This window comes from Panthera leo, chromosome F2 (genome assembly GCF_018350215.1).
Source record: "Panthera leo isolate Ple1 chromosome F2, P.leo_Ple1_pat1.1, whole genome shotgun sequence".
NCBI lineage: Eukaryota > Metazoa > Chordata > Mammalia > Carnivora > Felidae > Panthera > Panthera leo.
The window spans coordinates 30,241,591-30,261,480 of record NC_056695.1 but is presented as its reverse complement, the minus strand read 5'-3'; the positions used below and the strand labels follow the sequence as shown (position 1 = coordinate 30,261,480).

General features: G+C 35.7%; 2 protein-coding genes across 2 annotated transcripts in view; both read left to right on the top strand.

The window, feature by feature from the left end:
- The window catches only part of ZFAND1 (zinc finger AN1-type containing 1), a 24,330-nt gene extending 12,023 nt beyond the window's left edge, over nt 1-12,307 (top strand). Inside the window, exons 6-8 of the mRNA XM_042923313.1 lie at nt 450-571; nt 11,079-11,234; nt 11,328-12,307. Coding sequence (XP_042779247.1) covers nt 450-571; nt 11,079-11,234; nt 11,328-11,498 — 449 coding nt within the window. The 3' untranslated portion in view covers nt 11,499-12,307. The remainder of the gene's footprint in view (nt 1-449; nt 572-11,078; nt 11,235-11,327) is intronic.
- Nucleotides 12,068-19,890, top strand: SLC10A5 (solute carrier family 10 member 5). Its single transcript, XM_042923352.1, is given in 12 exon segments — nt 12,068-12,178; nt 13,956-14,109; nt 14,112-14,192; nt 14,195-14,369; nt 14,371-14,530; nt 14,532-14,568; nt 14,571-14,671; nt 14,674-14,700; nt 14,703-14,836; nt 14,838-14,872; nt 14,875-15,000; nt 15,003-19,890. Coding segments are annotated over 12 exon segments (1,359 nt in total). The 3' UTR covers nt 15,221-19,890.

Genomic DNA, 19,890 nt, shown 5'->3' with positions numbered 1-19,890 from the left:
TCAGCTCAGGTCACGATCTCACAGTTCCTGAGTTCAATCCCCGCATCGGGCTCTGTGCGGACAGCTCAGAGCCTGGAGTCTGCTTCAGATTCTGTGTCTCCCTCTCTCTCTGCTCCTCCCCAACTCATGCTCTGTCTCTCTCTCAAAAATAAATAAATATTAAAAAAAAAAGTTTTCTGTAGAAATGTTAGTGATTTGTTTTGGATTAAATAGGCTTAAATTGGAAAGGAAAGCACATAACAGTGAGCTTTTTCATGTAGAGATTGCTTAGATCAACCTTGATGATATTTTTATAATGGTCATGTATGATACCAACAAAAAAAAAATGTGGTTCTGTATAACTATTATGTGTTATTTGTGTATATTTCAAAACTATAACAAATGATAGAACTCTGGACATTTTTCATGTAAAAATTCTATGTGCTTATATGCTTATACTTATTTCTTAGATTCTAAGACAGGAGGGACAGCAAGTAAACGAAGGAAAGGTGCAAAAAACAGTGAAACGGCTGCAAAGGTAGCACTGATGAAATTAAAGATGCATGCTGATGGAGATAAGTCATTACCACAGGTTGGTCTCAGATTTTGAAAAACAAAAATGTTTCAAATATAGCCCCCTTTGGACTCCTCCCACCCATCAAGTAACAACTAATCTGAACTTGAAATGTATTGTTACTGGTATATGGTATATATCTGCGTAGATAATAATTTTGACTTTTTCACTTTGAGAAGTCACAGTGAACCAGATCAACTCTTTTTTTCACTTGGCATCATATTTTTAACATTTGTCCATGCTGATACATTTAGTTCATTCATTTTAATAGGTATACATTATTCCATAGTATGAATATGCCACAAATTATCCATTTTCCTAATGAAGATTCAGATGTTTTTCAGATATTTTGCTATTATAAACTGTTACAACAGTGAACATCCTTGTGTATATGTGGGAATGTTTTTCTAGGGTGGTCCCTTTAAAACTCCATAATATCCATTATATTTTATAGAACATTCCAGTAGGTACTTGTGTATGTACATACTACATACCTATATACATAGCTTAACCCATTATCAGTAATACCTAGCCTTATATGTTACATACTAGCCTTAGTGTTATATACTCTGATGTTTTTTATTCTGTTTTATTTTAAAGACTGTTGATTTTATAACCCCTAAAGGATTGAGACCATCAGATTGAAAAATGCTACTTTAGGGAATATACCTAGAAATAGAAAAGCTGGGTCATGGAGTTTGCTTATTTTCAGCTTTATTAGACTGTTGTCAGTTGTTGTACTGATTTATCTCATTCCTACAGTGTCTGAGAGTTGGTGTTTCTTGTTTCTAAATTTACTGAAGTTTAAAGTTGAATTTCCTTTGTGACTAATAAGGTTCAGCTACTTTGCATTGACTTATTAGCTGTTTTACCTCTGTAAATTATTCATATCCTTTGCACAATTTTTCTGTTGGGTTTTTTTTTTTTTTGGTACTGCTAAAAATTATAGGATTGTTCATATATTCTGAATTCTGATGCTTTCTTGAGTAAATGGATGTCACATATCTTCTCAGTCTATGGCTTGTTTTCACTTTGCTTTTAATCTCTTTAGTAGTTCAGACTTCAGAATGTTAATGTACTCAAATTTATCGTTTTCCTTAATTTGTATGTTTGGAAATGAGATTTTCTTATATTTTCTTTCAGAAGTTAAAAAAAAATTAACTCTTTGTTCCATTTCGAATTTAGTTGTAAATAGAGATTTTTTTCCCCCAGTAGGGATTTCCTGTTGTCATAACATAAGATAATGAGTTCCTCCTTATAATGATACCTTTGTCATACACCATATTGTTCTAGACATGTAAGACTAATTTAGGGATCTCAGTTCAGTTCCTTTGGTCTGTTTGTCTTTGCATTAATATCAAACAGTCTTAATTATCATAGTTTTATAATAAGGACAAGTCTGTCCATGTTATTCTTTCAGTCACATCTATTCTTGGCAATTTATTCATTTGTAAAAAAACAAAAACAAAAACAAAAAACCAAAACCAAAAACCTACGACCACTTTGTCCCGTTCTTTAAAATTGCAATTTTGATAGGAATTAATGCTAAATTTTAAACTAGAGATAGTTGACATCTTTAGAATTTTGATTCTTCCCATCTATGTCTATGATTGATCTTTCCAACTTTTCTTTAGGTCTTTTTTTAGATCTTTAACATTTTATAATGCATATATATATATTATATATATATTTATATATCTTAGTCTGCTAATTGTTTTGCTGCCATTGTAAATAACTTAAATTTTTTTTTTCTAAATGTTTATTTTTGAGAGAGACAGCATGCGAGTGCAGGAGGGGCAGAGGGAGAGGGAAACACACAATCTGAAGCAGGCTCCAGGCTCTGAGCTGTCAGCACAGAGCCGATGCCAGGCTCATACTCACGAACTTTGAGATCATGACCTGAAGTCAGACGCTTAACCGACTGAGCCACCCAAGCGCCCCATTGTAAATAACTTAAAAAAAATTTATTTTCATGACTGATTATTGCTCGTTGTTTGTTGTATGTTGTCCTTCTATCCAGCAAATAATCTTCCTAGGAGTACCCATAGTTAGATTTTCTGGGATGTTTTCTGTGTAGCCTTATCTTCTGCAAATGACAGTTTTGTGGTTGTGTGTGTGTGTGTGTGTGTGTGTTTGCCAAATTTTCTTTTCTCTTTCTCATTATTATTGTCTTAGTGTATTGGCTGAGATTTCCAGAACATCTTGAATAATGTGAGTGATAGTAGGCATCTTCATCATTTCTCTGACTTTAATGCAAATGATTTTAAAGTTTCATCAGTAAATACTACATTTGCTGTAAATTTTCAGTAGAAGCCTTTATCAGGTGAGCAGTACTTCTTTCTGTTCCTAATTTGCTAGGACTTTATATCATGAATATGTATAAATTCTTACTGTAAGTTTTTTTTCTACCTCTAGTAGGATGATCAGGTATCTTTTCTTTCCTTATGAATGTTTTCAATTACATTAATCTATTTTTCTGTAAAATCACCCACATCTTCCAAAACAAACTACTTGACTCTGGTATATAATTCTTCTAAAATGCACTGCTAAATTGATTAGCTAATATATTATTGTTTGTGCTATTAGTAGCGAGACTATGCACATAAAATTTGTTGAGTAGCTTTCTCTCTTCTATTCTTTGAAATCTTTGTAGAGGATGGGGATTATTTGTTCCTGAAGGGTTGGTAAAGGGTGTTACAACGTTTTAATCTGTTGCCATTTTTGAGGGGAGAATTTTGAATATGGTTTCAATGTGTTAAATAGTTCTTGGTTTATTTGGATAGTCACTTCTTCTGAAATTTGGTAAATATTAATTGGTCTTAAAACTTACTACTTGATGTAGATTTTCCAGTTTATTGTTCAAGTTTTTCTCTTACGTTCCAAGATCTCTGTTGTGTCTTTAGTAGTCATTCCATTTCATTGTTAATATGTTTCATTTGTACTTTATTTTCTCCTTGAACAGTCTTGTTAGAGGTGTGTGTGTGTGTGTGTGTGTGTGTGTGTGTGTTTAATTTATATTTTAGTTGTAAGAAGCATATCTTGGTTTGATTGACCTTTCTACTGGTTTTCTGCTTTCAATGTCACTAAATTCTGATTTTTATATTTCCTTTTATGTTGGATTTTCTGATCTTTTTCCATCTTCTCACCTTGACAGTGAATTTATTTTCAACCTACTTGTTTGAGTGTGGGTTTTTTATTTGGTAACTTGATACAGTTTTAAACACAGAAGTTACAAAAGTAGTACAATGATTTTTTTCCATATCCTTTATCCAAATGTACCAGTTACTTACATTTTGCTCATTTTGCTTTGTCATTTGCAGTCTTTCTCCTGCCACCCCTCCCGTTTGTATGTATTTATATGCATGTCTGTGTGTATGTGTGTGCATACTAATTTTTGGTCTGCTTGATCTATTGGTTTCTGAGACTGAGGGTGTTAAAATCTCCTGATACAACTGATTTTGTCAGATTTCTTTCTTGTAATTCTAATGTTTTTTCTAAATAATATCAGGTACATGAAATTTTTTCATCGTTGTATCTTTATGAATTTTACCTTAAATCCTATTGTGAATTATAATACTGTTTCACTAGCTTTCTTTTAGTGAATGCTTAACTGTTACGTCCTTTTAAAATCCCTTTTATATTCAACTTTTCTGTGTTTTGTTTTAGGGTGTCTTTTGTAAGCAGCATATAGCTGGACTTTCTTTTTTTAATCCAGGTTGATAATATCTCTTTTATAGGTGAGTTGAATCCATTTGTATTTATCGTGATCACTGATACATTTGAACATACTTCTTCCATCTTAAGCTTTCTGCTTATCATCCTTTTCCTTGATTTATTTCTCTCTCCTCACATCCTTCATGTTGATTGCATTTTCTATATTCCCTTTTATTCTGCTGGTTTAGAAACCATTGATTGCAGTCTTCTTTTGTTAGTGATTGTTCTTAATATTTTCCTTTTTTTTTTTTTTTTTTTTTTGAAAACTTCATTTGTTGGTTTTAAAATTGCAAATGTAGTACATGCCTTTACAAGTGTAACTTTTAACAGATCTGTAAGGGGAAAAACCAAACACACCCTCCTGTGTCCATGTCCCTCCCACTAAAGCAGTTGTTTTCAACTGAAGGTGATTTTGATCACAACTGGGCATGGGGATGCTATGAAATCTAGCGGGCATAGGCCAGAGATTAACTATACATAGGACAGTGCCCACAATAAAAGTTTTCTGACATTCCCAAATGTCAATAGTGACAAGGTTGAGAAGGGCTGCCCTAAAGTATCCAATAATATTGCTCAAATTGTTTTGCAATTATTTTATTCCTTAGGCATAATAGTAAAAACTTGTATAGCACTTACTTTGTTCTAGGCCCTCTTCTAACACATTTAATCCTCACAACATGCTTATGAGATAGGAACTGTTATCTCTGCCTAACAGGTAAGAAAACTCAGGCACAAAATGGTTAAGCATAGCTAGTAAGTGGTGAATTACAAATTGAAACCAAGTAGGCTGGCCTCAGAAAACAGATTCGTGATGCACTTAATAGTTCATCATGGAGCATGACACGTCTGTAGCTATAACTTTTCCCCTTGCATTAATGTGTATCTTTATACACATATATATTTATACATATACATGGATGCATACATATATATGTGTGTATACCTGTGTATAATTTACATAAATGGGTGTTTACTTGTATATGTATGCAAGCGCATAAAGAATTTTTTTGGTCATTATTTTATAAAAATGGCATCATCTCATTTAGTCAATACTTTTTTTTTTGAGCCCCTACTATATATCAGGCCCTGGGTATACAAGAGTAAATAGAAGTCCTTGCCAACATGGAATTTATATTCCAATGCGGTGAGTTAACTGTTAAATACATACTGCCATGTCAAATAGTGATTATAGCTGTAAGTGAAAATAAAGCAGGTTTTAGGTAGATTACCTGTATGTATCCTTATTAATGCCCAGCAGAAATTTTCTCAAGGGAGCTGGTGTAGCTCTAACTGATTCTTTAAAAACTAGATAAATATTCCATAGTGTGGATGTACAGGTCTGTAGATTCTTACTTTGCCATTTTCCTATTGATGAACATTCACTTTGTTTCCAGTTTTGTCTACTGTGCTAAGCAGTCTTGGTCCGGTTTCTTCTTTTTGTGAGATAAATTCCCAGGAGTGTATTTGTTGGGTCAAAGGATACGTGTATTTTAAATCTTCATAGATGTTGCTAAGCTGCTTTATAAAGAAGTTGCAACAATTTACATTTCTACTGGCAATAGTTATAATAGCCTTTATTGACTGATTACACTATGCCAGCCATTGATTTTTGGCTCTAAATTTTTTTTACCTCCCTTAATACAACCTCCTGGTATATTATATATCCTCATTTCACACATGAATGATTTGAAGTTATTTAAGATCACTCGGGTGATAAACCTGCCATCTTACCCAGTTTAATATACTGCCTCTTGTGGTCAGATATGAGGTACGCTTCCCCTCCTCCCATGGTTTCTAGTAGCTATTATATGTTTTAATGTGTTCCAGTCTAATGGCTATAAAAAGATACCTTCTAATTGCTTTAATTCGCGTGTTCAGTTTGAGCATCTTTTATTATGTTTGTTAGCCATGTGTAGTTGTTCTTTCAATCACCCTTTGATCATTTTTCTTTTTGGTTGTCTGTTAACCCATACTCCTGTCTTTTTATTTTGTTTGGACAACTTCTTATGGAAACTCTTGGAATATAATAGATATTCTTTTTCCAAATAAGATCGATTATAGATATGTTTTCAAAATGTATCAAATATATTGATTTCACTTATGTATCTTGTTGACATGTGTTTTAATTTTTTCTAAGGTGTGCCTTTTTCTGCTTCCCCGCACCCCCCACTTTGGTTTCTTTAGGATTTTTATTTTTTGGCATTTTGCATTTGTCTTTAATCCATCTGGAATTTGTAGCATGTAATAGGAGCTGAGGACCCAATCTTATTTTCTTCCAGTTTTTTAGCTAGTTTTGCCATCACCAATTATTAAATCATTTTTCCTTTTGAAGATGATAGTTGGTATTCCAATTCATGACAAGTTTAAGATTTATTTTTACTGGATCTATTTTTGGATTTCCTATTCTATTCCACTCATATTTTTTTTTTACTCCCAGGTCAGTACCAACTTGATTTGATGCAATAACTCTATAGAATGTTCTAATATATGATAATGTAAGTTCACCTATATTTTTTTTCTTAGCAGTTTTTTTCTTCATATTTATTCATGCTTATTCTATTTAAACTAAAACTTTCTCTGAGATGGGGGGATGGGCAAATCGGGTGAAGGGGAGTGGGACATACAGGCTTTTAGTTACGGAATGAAGAAGTCATGGGAATAAGAGACATAGCATTAGGAATATAGTCAATGACATTGTAATAGCATTGTATAGGGACAGATGGTAGCTATACTTGTGAGCATAGCATAATTGTATAAACTTGTTAAATCACTGCTTTACACCAAAACTAATATAACCTTGTGTATTAATTATACTTAAAAAAACAAAACAAAACAAAACAAAAAAAAAAAACCTAGGATTTTTATGGTTATCCTAATGGGACAAGGTTTTAAGTGACAGACTCCAGCAAGTAACGTTAAAGATCATAGGCTCTTTAAAGGGGAAATGGAGAAACTGAGAGAAATCATTATAAACGGCATGAGAACCCAGTATGGTCTTTAGAAATGTGGCTTTCTGTGTCCCCCAGTTCCTACAAGGATGTAAGCTGTGAATAATGGTGCCGACAGGAGGTAAAGATTTGGCCATTTATGAGAAGCCCCCTTAGCTATTCTCAAGAGGATTTTTACCCTCTTGATACCTTCCTCTTTATCATGGAGATTCTGGCCTCTCCCTGCTCACTAGGTATAAGTAACTGATGGAAAACCTCAACACATTATCTAGGGATTTCTGTAAAGTTAAAGTAAAATTCAGTCTCCCAACAAGTTCTGACTATTAGCAAGTCCTGACTGAGTATCATTCCTGAAGGACTCACTTTGGGTTTGTGCTATAGAACATTGTCTTCCTGTCTAATAACCTTGTATGCCTTTTCATTTATTTAAATCGTGTTTTAGTGACTTCTGTAACATTTTGTTTTTCATTTACGTCTTATTCCTTTTCATCCCTAATTATCTCCTGGGTTTTGTTTTGTTGTGAACATAATGTTTCCCCCAACCTCTATATCTAGGTACTTCTAATATAGAGAAAAAAGATGTTCAGTCACATTACCAAATGCTTTTCTTTGCCTTCAATTTCCAGGTAAACAATCACACCCCATTAACATAAGGGTAGTTTTAATTTTTTTAATAATTATACTAGCTGGTTCCCTTTTTTGTACTGTATTATCTAGACTCTCCATTGTAATGTTTTATAATATGATAATAGACATGTGCTAACAATTTTAATTTTTAACATATATAACTAAATACCAATTTGTCTCTCAGAATTTAAAGTTACTTGGTATTGTATCCTCTTGAATGAGACAGGAGTTTGACATGCTTTCTCAAGTTGAATATGTCCTGTCCCATCATCCTTGTTCACACATGATTATTTTTAAGTCGGTACTATAGCTATTTAAATTTGCCAACATATTTTTTTGAATTTCTCCTTTCCTTAGGACTCATTTTTATTTTGGCTAAACTACTGGTAGTTCATTCATTAAGAGTCTTCATTGGTGAACTCTTTGAGTCTTTTTTTTGTCTGAAAGTGCCCTTATTTTGCCCTCACTTGAGCTGGATTGTCCATTAGACTCTCTCAACTCTCTTAATATACTATTCATTTTTCCCTGTTGTCTATTATTGGGGAAACATCTGTCAATCTTATTGCTTTATGAGTAATCAGTCTTTCTCTAGTAGCTTTTAAGAGTTTGGTATTTTCCAATTTCAGTGCAATGTTTCTACATCTGGATTTATTTTAATTACCCAGCTTGGGCCTGGAGGTACATCTTTAATTTCACTTATTTCTTCACTTTTGGAAAATTACAGTCATTTTCTCTGAATATTGCTTCCTTCTGAAATCTTGTTAGACCTATTTTTGGGATGTATAATTTCTCTCTTTGTATCTATTTGTGTGGCATTCTAGAGGACTTCCTCAAATCCATCTTCAGATCAATTAAGCCTTTTTATTGAAGATTATCAAAATTTCTCCTGTTTGAGTTTATTTCAGAAACTGTACTTAAAAATTTTTATATTTCTCATTGGATCTTCATAGCTTGTCTTATTTCATTTGTTTTTGTTCCATACTTTCTTGTTCCATTTGTATGGATATTTCATAATTTAAAAAACTTTTAGGGGTGCCTGGGTGGCTGTTGGTTAAGCGTCCAACTCTTGATTTTTGGCTCAGGTCCTGATCTCATAGTTGTGAGATCAAGCCCCACTTTGGGCTCTGTGCTGCTAGCCTGTTTGGGTTTCTCTCTCTCCCTCTTCCTCTGCCCCTCTCCCCACCAAATAAATAAACTTTTTAAAAATAAAAAAAAAATAACTTTTTATAATGTCTTTTTGAATTCAGTTAGTTCATCTGCCCATAGTAAGGTTAACTTTTGAATTTCCATTTGTAGATTCTGCATGTTCATCTTGAGTAGGAGGTTCTTAACTGTATCTCACTGTTGTCACTCACCTCTTCCTTTGGAGCAATTTTGCATTTTCTTCCACTGGCCTTACTCAGGACTTCCATTCCAATCCAAGTTTCAGATTGGCAGTTTGGGCTTTTGCCCTCCAGAGATTTTCAGATTATTGTGGATCCATTTACTGACTTGGAAGATGCTGGCTTTGTTTGCTGTCAAGAGGTTTATCTGTGCTTCTCTGCCTTTCCTAAATATTACTTTCTGTAAGCAGTAGTCAGCATTCAGCAGTACCTTCTTCAACTTTCTTTCCTGGAGCACAAGTCCCACACTAGCCTCTCCTTCCAAGCAGTGAGCCGGAGCCAGGTACTTTACCTCCATGCAGCACTGTTGCTTCCCATTAACCCACAAGCTGAAATCTTGGCTACTATTTTGTCTTCTGGAACCTTGAGAGTCTGTGGCTCAGCCTACCTATCACTTGTTTGCATTTGTTATGTTTTTGATCCTCAAGCATATTTTGCTTGCGCCTTCCTGCCCACCTTCCTTCCTTTCAGTGAGGCTATAACTTTTACATTCTTTCCTTTTGTATTTACGCTCTTATTACCTTGCTTTGGAGCAGGAACTATTAGGTTATAGAATTGGCCCAAGGCTTGAATTTCTGATCATTTTTTTTCTTTTAATACTTGTTACCTGTTATGACACATTTCACTGGTTTTCAACAAATCTAAATTCCTTTGTGTTTAGATGGAAATCGTGTTGAATCTATTATTTCTTACCATAATTGTGATATTTCCCCTATAATTAAGAGATAATCCAATTATAACAAAATATTTATTGTAGCAGGAATTGGTCTGTAAAGCCACACTTTGTTAAAGCAATTGTTAGGAATTGGGGAAGATCAGGGGCCAAACACCTTGCTCCTCTTTATTTTTCCTCCTGCATTTGTTAACTTAGCAAGAAAATACAATGTAAGGAAGCATATAGGGCATAAAATACTAGAGGAACTGTCTCCAAATCTCTGAATCATTCTGTTTTGTTATGGTACTTATTTTATTGATTGATTGATTGGACCTTTTGTTCTCGAGAGCCCTGCTGCAACTAAATATGTAGTAAGGTCTTTCAGGTGAAATGTTACTATGTATCAGGAAACTTTAAATTGCAAGTGACAGAAATTTGATAACAATAACTTAATGAAAACAATTTTTTTTTTATCCTATAATGGGGAGTGATGCATTGATCTGATCTCAAGGGATGACTGGATTCCAGGACTCATCATCTTGAAAGAGTCCATCTGTTTCCTTGACTCTTCTCTCTGTGTTGGAGTCCTTTCCCATTTGAGGAAACTTTTCCACATTAGTTCAGGAACAGCTAAGAGGGTTTGGGGGGAATAGATAGGTAACTTCAGGTTTAATTCAATAAGACTTCAAAAAAAAAAAAAAAAAAACAACCAGATTGCTCTTCCCTCCTTCTAGCTTTTGAACATAAAAAAATCCCAGGAGGGGTGCCTGGGTGGCTCAGTCGGTTAAGCATCTGACTTCAGCTCAGGTCATGATCTCACGGTTTGTGAGTTTGAGCCCCACATCGGGCTCTATGCTGACAGCTCATAGCCTGGAGCCTGCCCCTTCCCTAATCATGCTCTGTCTTTGTCTCTCAAAAATAAACATTAAAAAATTTTTTAAAAATCTCAGGAAAAGGCTTTGCTTGGCCTGTTTTACATTACATGCTTCTGTTTGCACAGACCACCCTAGCTAGGGTCTTCAGTCCTCTGCCCATGCATTTAGGTGGATTCATGGGTACTATGATTGGTATTCCCACTAAAAGTTGTATCATTAGAGGGTAGTCCTCTAACCAGGAGAAGACAGGAAGAGAGGTCATGAGACAAAAAGAGATGCCTGTGTCATATACATAATCTATATTTTAACTTTTTATTTTTACAGAAAGAAAGAGTTTACCTTCAGGTTTTCTTACCTAAGGGGAGCAAAGAGAAAAGCAAACCAATGTTCTTTTGCCACCGATGGAGCATCGGAAAAGCCATAGACTTTGCGGCTTCTTTAACCAGTCTCAAAAATGACAATAATAAATTAACAGCTAAGGTAACAACTGGTCATAATTTTTTCATAAAAGTTTTAGGATACTCTTTTACCAGCATGTTTGTTTATTACAGTATGATTTATTTCCCTTAACAGAAATTAAGGTTATGTCACGTTACTTCAGGAGAAGTCTTACCCTTGGATCATACTTTGGAAACCTGGATCGCTAAGGAGGATTGCCCTTTGTATAATGGTGGAAATATTATCTTGGAATATCTTAATGATGAAGAACAGTTTTTAAAAAATGTTGATTCTTATTTGGATTAGTCATGTAAGGATTCAAGCCAGAAATGATGAGGAAAATTCTCTGTTAAGTCCATTTCTTTTACTACACATATCACATATATTTATTCCTAAAAGTTCCCTTTTAATTTATTTCCATTATGTCATTTCCATTATCAATTTTCAGCTAAATTTAATTTGAGTTTTTGTGTTTTAAGCTATGAACTGACATTCAATTATTAGCAAATTTTTGTAGTTAGCTTTTATTAGGTTATGGTCAGTAACAACAAAAAAGGTATATTTCATTTATTTTAATGTCAGCTGTTGATTGGTTGTGACTCTGCTGCATATCACCGTTACTCTAGGATCTAAGCTGAAGGAAGGAATGACTGCATTTTGGATATTGTTCCTTTACGACAGAGGAAGAAAGAGCTGACTTTTAGAAGATACATGTAACATGGCTAAGCCTAGCATCATGAGGCCAGGAAGTATAGCCTTAACTGTATGTCAGTATGTGTAAATTGATGTGTGTACATGAATCATAGGAACTTAGAAGAGTGAATGAGATGGTCTCCAAGTTTTTGGATGAGGAATCTCAGGCTTAGGAAGAGGAAATGGTTTTCTTGGTGTCCCCTAACTGCTTTGGGGCATATCTCTCTGATAAAGATCCTCTTCCAGTAGGATTCACCTTCATTTATGTAAATGTATTACAAATGAGAGGAAAGGTGAGGTAGCACAACTTCATTACAGTGTCTTTATATCAATGCAAAATACATGCCAAAAATAACTATTTTTAAAATGATGTGTCTGATTGGGGCGCCTACGTGGCTCAGTCAGTTAAGTGTCTGACTTTGGCTCAGGTCACCATCTCACCATTCATGAATTTGAGCCCCACATTGAGCTCTGTGCTGACAGCCCAGAGCCTGGAGCCTGCAGCCTGCTTCAGATTCTGTGTCTCCCTCTCTCTCTGTCCCTCTCCTGCTCATGCTCGCTTGAGCTCGCTCTCTCACTCTCAAAAATAAACTTAAAAAACTATATTTAAAATGATGTGTCTGACTGATATATTCCATCAGTACTCAACAAAGTACTACCATATGGAAGGAATAGAAATAATTTCTATTTGTTTTTGTCCCTTGTTGGGGAAGGCTTTGTCCCTTTTCTATTTTAATTATCATGGACACATATAGTGGTTTTAGGTATAATTAAATAAAGGAATAAACTCAGAATATTCATTTTCTCTCTTCATCTTACTTTCATGCAAGGAACGGAGGTAACTTCTGACTTCGGTCAACTACTGACACATTTGTTTGGTAGGCACTCAAATAACTACTTTACAAACAAGAATTTGATTATAATTGCGGTGGTGAATATGATGAGATATATACATTCTTATAACTATAATACAAAACTCTGTAGCAGGTGCCAGATGAGTAAGAGACAGTAAATATAGCTATGTTCCAGTGGCCCTTTTATCAGAAACTACAGGACCAGAAGTAGAAATAATCCTTAAATATATTCCCAAATACCGGAAAGTTTTAACACAGACTAAATACCTTAGCATCTGTTATAATTACTTACACATAGTAGGTGATCAACACATGCCTCATAAATTGAACTAAAGCTAAATATACCAGGAAAAATAGCAATGAGTGCTGAGAAAAGGGGAAGTAAGGCTGGCAGAGATTGAGGGGGAAAATGAAGAAGAGGTCCTGTCCTTGATTAGAGAAGAGACAAAGCAGCCTGGAGGGACTTGTGTCAATAGTGATACTGATGGTAAGTTAGGTCAGGTCCCAGATAGTGGAGCAGACCAGACAGGTACCAGCATCCTCAGACTCTAGGGACCAGGGGTTCCAGCATGAGTAGTCCCCTAAAGAGAACAAGACTGTGGGGAAGAGAGAAAGTCTCTCTGGCTTCTCATTTCTAAACTACCCTGAAATCAGACAGCCTTCTCAAGCTTTCTTTTTAGGGTTTTTAGTTGAGTAAGTCTGGAGGAAAGAGATTAGATTTCGGCTTGATAAATCCAATCTGTTAAAGCTGTGGCTTTTACATTTTCATAACTACAAGTTCAACAGGTTGTGTTACTCACTAGATACCTTTGTTTTTTGTTTTTGTTTTTGTTTTTACCTTTGTTTAAATTTTTTTTTAATGTTTATTCATTTTTGAGAAACAGCATGAGCAGGGGAGGGGCAGACAGAGGGAGACAATCTGAAGCAGGCTCCAGGTTCTGAGCTGTCAGCAAGGAGCCCAATGTGGGGCTTAAACCCACAAACCGTGAGATCATGACCTGAGCTGAAGTCATACACTTAACCCACTGAGCCACCCAGGCGCCCCTCACTAGATACCTTTGTATTTTGAAAAGCTTGATAGTCATGCTCCTACTGGACTTTGGTCCAGCAAAACAATTGTTACCTAAGTTCTATTACTTGAAAAGAATGTTCTGTAGCTTTTTTAAAAACCGGTTTTGCTGCATATGTGATTTATTTAAACTTTCAGAATGATTAGCAAACTTGTTATTTCCCTGCCTTCGTCCTGCTTTTGTGGTTTATGACTCTGGGAGAGGCAAGGAAGTCATTTCTCAGTGTTCTGAATAGAGCAAAGACTGAAAAACTATTTTTCACAAAGAATGAAGAAATGGTCATCAGAAGATCTAGTTAGGAGCTAAGTGGCCAGACTCCAGCCGTCTCTTTTTGCAATTAGATGATCTTAAACTGCTGCAAGTGGTGACTGTGACAAAAACCTTATGACAGGTGAAGATGGAGACACAAATTTGACCATTCAACTATGGGATTCTGAAGGTAGGCAAGAAAGACTCATTCAAGAGGTAATGTTAAAGTCAAAGTGCCTAAACAAAGCAAAGATGGTCTTCAAGGCATTAATGTGTATTGACTGAAATACCCTAGTGCTTATGCTACCAACGTGCTTTTGGTTGCAATATTGAATTGCAGATGTTTCAAACAGTATGAAACACTCCTTTGCCAGTAATTCTTGGCAAATTGGGGCAATTACACAATTTTTTTCTTAGGCCATTTTATGGATTTCTTTGGACACAGAATTTGGTGTTATAAGAGGCACAACATAGGCTTTGGATTTGTAATGACCTACACATGCCCAGGAGGAGTGGGGTCTATTTCTTTGTTCTGCTTCTAGATGGAGATCTCATTTTTGTCATTTTGAGAACTTCAACATTATTGGCCCTGATAATGATACTTGCCAATTCTTATATATATATAGTAGGCTGTTAGGGTTACATCACGTACATTTCATGTTGCTGTTTCTAAAATTGTATCCATACTCCTTTTCATCATTCCAACATCAGTTGGAATAGTCCTCAAGTGTAGCATACCTGAAAAAGCAAACTTCCTGGAGGGAATAATTAGACCTGTTTGTAGGGATTTATTTGACTTTCAGAATGTTTCTAGAAATAACCTAGAGGAGCTTTCATGGGATGTCTTAGTTCCTGCTTTGGGTTTGTTATTTGGGTACAACTTTGTTAAAATTTTTGTGCTGCCTGTTCTTGTTTGTAAAATTGTTGCTATTGAAAGTGGGATACCAGTTTCTTAGCTCTGCCATTATTCAATTCTTTTTCACAGTCCAAGGCCGACTTAGCTTCTGTGGCTCCTTTTATAGTGGCCATGTATTCTGGATGTGAAATGTTACTGATCTTTCTGCTTTACAAGGCTAAGAAAAGATGTATTCTTATCATAGAAGATAAAAGGAAAAAGAAATCCCCTGGCCAAACTGCATTACTGAATTCCCACTCTGAATGAGGTACTGTGGGAGATTCAAACAATATCAAAAAATGATGCCTGTTTTCAGTTCACTACAGACCATTAATGTACAGAAATTCAGAGGAAGGTGCCCATTTTTCAAACATGTTGGTTTGGAAATGTTTTAGAGAACTGGATTTGAATAGGACACTTTATTGTCTCTTAAACGGGGAAGGGCAGTAAGAAAATATTCCTTCTGTAGTGATTGTGATCTATCCCAAGTATTTAGGGAAGGGATCTCCATAGAATAGGCAGACAGTAAATGCTCACACAGTGAATGAATATGTAAATTCCTATCTGGGTCTCTCATTGGCTCATCAGAATCAGTACATCTTAAATGTAGCACCTCTGCTGTCATAACTGTGCTTATCTGGTCTTGCACATCTCCCACTCAAGACATTACCATTTACCCTGAAACACAGGGTCATCTCTTCCTCTTTTCCTTTCTTCCTTCATTCTTTCCTTTTTAGTCAAATTATTTCCTACAAAAAGTTTCCTATAATATCTTTTCACCAATCTCTTCATTCCCAGTAATATCACTTTTGTTCTGCCCTATGTTGTTGCTTCCCTAAACCTTTAACTCACTTTTGGTCCTTCTGTCCACTTTCCAATCACTATCAGGTTAATTTTAAAATCTAACTTTGATCATGTATCTTCCCTGCTGCAAGCTTCTTTGCCTTTTGAATAAAGTTTGTATTTCTTAGTGAGGTGTTTATTATACTCCCTGACTTCACTCTCTCTTTCCAGTTTTATCTCTACTCCCACTTCTTATACACAACCTTGCTCCATTCAAACTGGATGACTTGGTATCTCATGAATATGCCTGTGTTCATGCTATTTCTACAACCTACAAGGAGGCCTACCTCCTCTTTACCTCGATTTTGACTATTCCTACAGACCCGGCTCCAATGTCACCCTCTCCATGAAGCTTCTGCTAATCCCACTTAGCAACCTGTAAGTGAGATTTACTCTAAATTTTCCTCACAATTGTTTATATTTCATATTTAGCCAACTTGGCTTGTTTTACAGCTGTTTATATTCCTGTCATATTCTGTTTTGCTATAAATTCTTGAACATGAGAATTACAAACATAATATATAAACAACATGATAGTGTAAGCAGTGTTCATTTTGATACTCCCCATGTCTAGCACATTTCCTGTATGCTTATTCAAATAAAGGGCTGAGGTACAGACTAGGCCCCAAATGAATAGTGTGCTTGTTTTATAACACTTCTCAATTTTCAGTGGCAGTTTTTAGTATCTAGTTCATTTGTACTCCTCTCCAAAGATCATGCAGGCATCGATATTGAGAAATATTACTGTAATCCTGTTCCTCACATTTCCTAGCCCTGGAGTAGGCAAGTTAATCTTTCTATAGTCCAATATCCTCTCCTAAAAAAATGGAGGTGGTAATGTGAACTCTGTCAAATTTTGTGAGAATTGTCAACTAAGAAAAAGAGGCAAAACTAATGAAAAAATAAAGGTCTTTTCTTTGGAGTCTCACAGTTGCAATTCAGAGAACACAGATTCTGTTAGCAACCAGAAAAGTGTCCCACTCATGTGGGCAAAGCAAGAGTTTATTCTGAGAAAGAATTGGGTTGCTTATGTGATTTTGATAAAGAGAAAAAAACCCAAAACTTAATTGGTCCCCACCAGTTGAGCTGCTTTCGATTATTCTGACTTTTATTGGTGCTGTCAAATGCAACTAATCTTACTATGTTTTAGTTAACTATTCTGTCTTCATGAAGTTCAAACCAACAGTTTTATGGTCCTAATGCCAGTTCTTTTTAGCAACTACCTATAAAACAGTTGCCACTTTGGACCCAGTTCACGAATTCACTAGTTAGAAAGGAAAATGGAGCTTCAAAATGGGATCTCTCATGTTCAGAAATTTTATTTCACAGAATTAAATGAGATCGTATGTACTTAGAATAGTACCAGCACATGGTACATGTTCAGTGTTAGCTGCTGCTTTTTTATCCTGGTTTAAACTTTGACCCTGAGATAGCTGTTGGTTTGAAATGTTAATCTGGTATCTCTGTATGGAGCCTAAAACTTTGAACATTTTCCTCTGTGATATTCACTGTCATACCCATAGTATTAGGGAAATTTTATTTAGTTTGGCAGCTAATACGACAACCCAAATTCTTTTTTTCTAATTTCACCAAACCCAGTATATGAATACCAAGATTTATAAAAGACCTGGTGTGGCATAGTGATAGATGGTTATTTATTCACCTTATAAAATGATAATTGCCTACATGGAATATTTTACTATTGACCCCTTTAAACAGAAACCTCTGCTTAGGAAGTTTATAATTAAGCTTATATAAATTTAACTTACATACATTTGCATGCACACACGTTACTGATTGGGAGACAAGAAATTGCCTTTCTAGTTACACTTTGTCATTAATCTTTATCATTGCATTGTGACCTCGAATAAGACACTTCTCTGCATTTCATTTTTCAAATCTGTAAAATGAACATATTCAAATGAGGTTTAAGATCTTGCTCAATTCCTTAAGTCTGTGGTTCTGGCCTAAAACTCTAGGACCTAACATCATAGGCAAGGTGATGGGGTGATGTGAAGAAGATTCAGGTTGGTGGGAATTAACCACTCATAGATGCTGTTAAGGCAAAAACAAAAATAAGAGCTTCTTGAGAGCAGGGACAAATGCTATTCTTTGAATTCCCTACCATGTTTACCTCAATGCCTTGAATAGAGTTCTCATTAAACATTGAATTAATTAATGAGCAATATCTATAAATGTCAAGATCATATACTGTGGAACCAGACAATGCCTGGGTCTGCAGTTCCAGTTCTGTCACCAGTTCGGTGACCTTGGTCAAGTTACTTAATCTCTCTAGGCCTAAATTCATGTGCAAAGTGGGGATAATGACACTACAATGATATTGTTGTGAAGGTTAAGTGAGTTAATATTAGTCAAAGGTCCTCAGAACAATGCTTAGCCCATAGTAGACTCTATTATTATTACTCTGTACATACTTGAATGATCTTTAACCTTAAAAGCAGCTGAATGTACACGGATGGAATTTGGAATATATTTTCTCTTACAGATGTATCCTGGAAGACAGGTTTTTACATGGTAAAATTTATCTAATATGGATGGGGATGAAGTTATTCAAGTTACCTTTTTTTTAAAAAATGAGGGGCATAGAGCATGCTGTCTGATTGCTTGGATTCATACCATTTTATATAGCCTTGATTGGTTAGACAAAAAGATCCAGAGATAGAGGGGTAAGATGCTTTTTTTTATAAAGTTTCTTTCCAACCCTCAGGAGGGGGTGATTCTATGATACATTGTTCCAAGAATAAAAATTCTATCTGCAGTTCCAACCTGTTATGTCAAAACACAAAAGCTTGTTAGAGATCCTGGAGACTGCATCCCTGAGGACCTGTACACTGTATGTAAATCTTTATCATTTTAAAATCAAAGTCCACTAAATAATTAACTAATAAAGTCTTGGTATGTGGAATCTGATTTTTCCCCCCAGTAAAAGGAGTTGCTATTTAAAAGAAGTCAGCTCCAGAGACTTAAGTAGAGTTAACAAGATACCCAAGATTGCTGGGAAAAGAATCACCAAGTTGGTTCCTCTTTTTTCAAATATGGGGTAATTGGGCACTATTACTCCTGCTGATGGGTGACCTTGGCACCTTGTGGCTGGGCAAAGGCCATTCTTCCCCAAACCCCCTCCTTGTATAGTCAGGTGTCTGGGAAAGTATCAGGGGCATTGAGTCTCACCTCTTTTCCATTTTGAGGTTTAGTAGAATTAGAACTCTCATGGATGGAAGTCAGCTGGTAGGAAAGGATATCAGAGACCCTGAAGAGGGAACTCGCATTTAGGGAAGTCTGGAATGGTGACCTGGCAGCCACATCAGAAGCAGATTTTGTCCTGACATATTATGTTGCTGATACTGGAACCTGCCTGACCCCCAACCACCATGGAATAGCCAGATGATTTGCGACTTGGAAAAATGGCTGCAGATAGGGCTGTAGGTTTCAAAACTGTTCCTTTGGGGAAGCCGAGAGCAATGTACCAGGTACTGAGGTCTCTGCAGCCATCTGAACTACTCAGAGCACTGGACAAAAATCTTTTGGATTGTGTGGGGGACCGTTTCCAGCATATGCGCGCTAAAAGATTATCCAATTTTAGGTGTTTGGAAGACTAACAGTCACTGAAGCAACACTGACTTGAACAATTGTGAAGTAGCATCTGAGGCCCCAAGAAAAAGATTGGACTTCCTGCTCATTTGAGGTAGGTAGCCTGAAGTGTTATTTGAATAAGAAGTAAGATTTGATCTTCTGACTTAACGTTGCTTACGCTGATTTTTAGCAGCTTTGCCAAATCAGTGAGACCATGCTCATTTAAAGGAGGTATAAACAGGACTCTGGTGACATTTTCTGCAAATGCCTGGAAAATTTCATTTGGTGACAAATCAACACTAGTTGCTATGTAGTTGGCAAGATTATCATAAGATAACTGTCAACGAAGAACCAGAAACCTAATTTCTCAAGTTTTCCTGAATTCCTGAAGACAGCACAGGCTGCAGAAAGGAGGTTAGAAGAAAAAGTAAAAAGAGGCCAAATCTCCAATGCCTAAGCAGTTCTGGATCCAGCGGTCAGGACAGGGCTAGAGCCTCAAA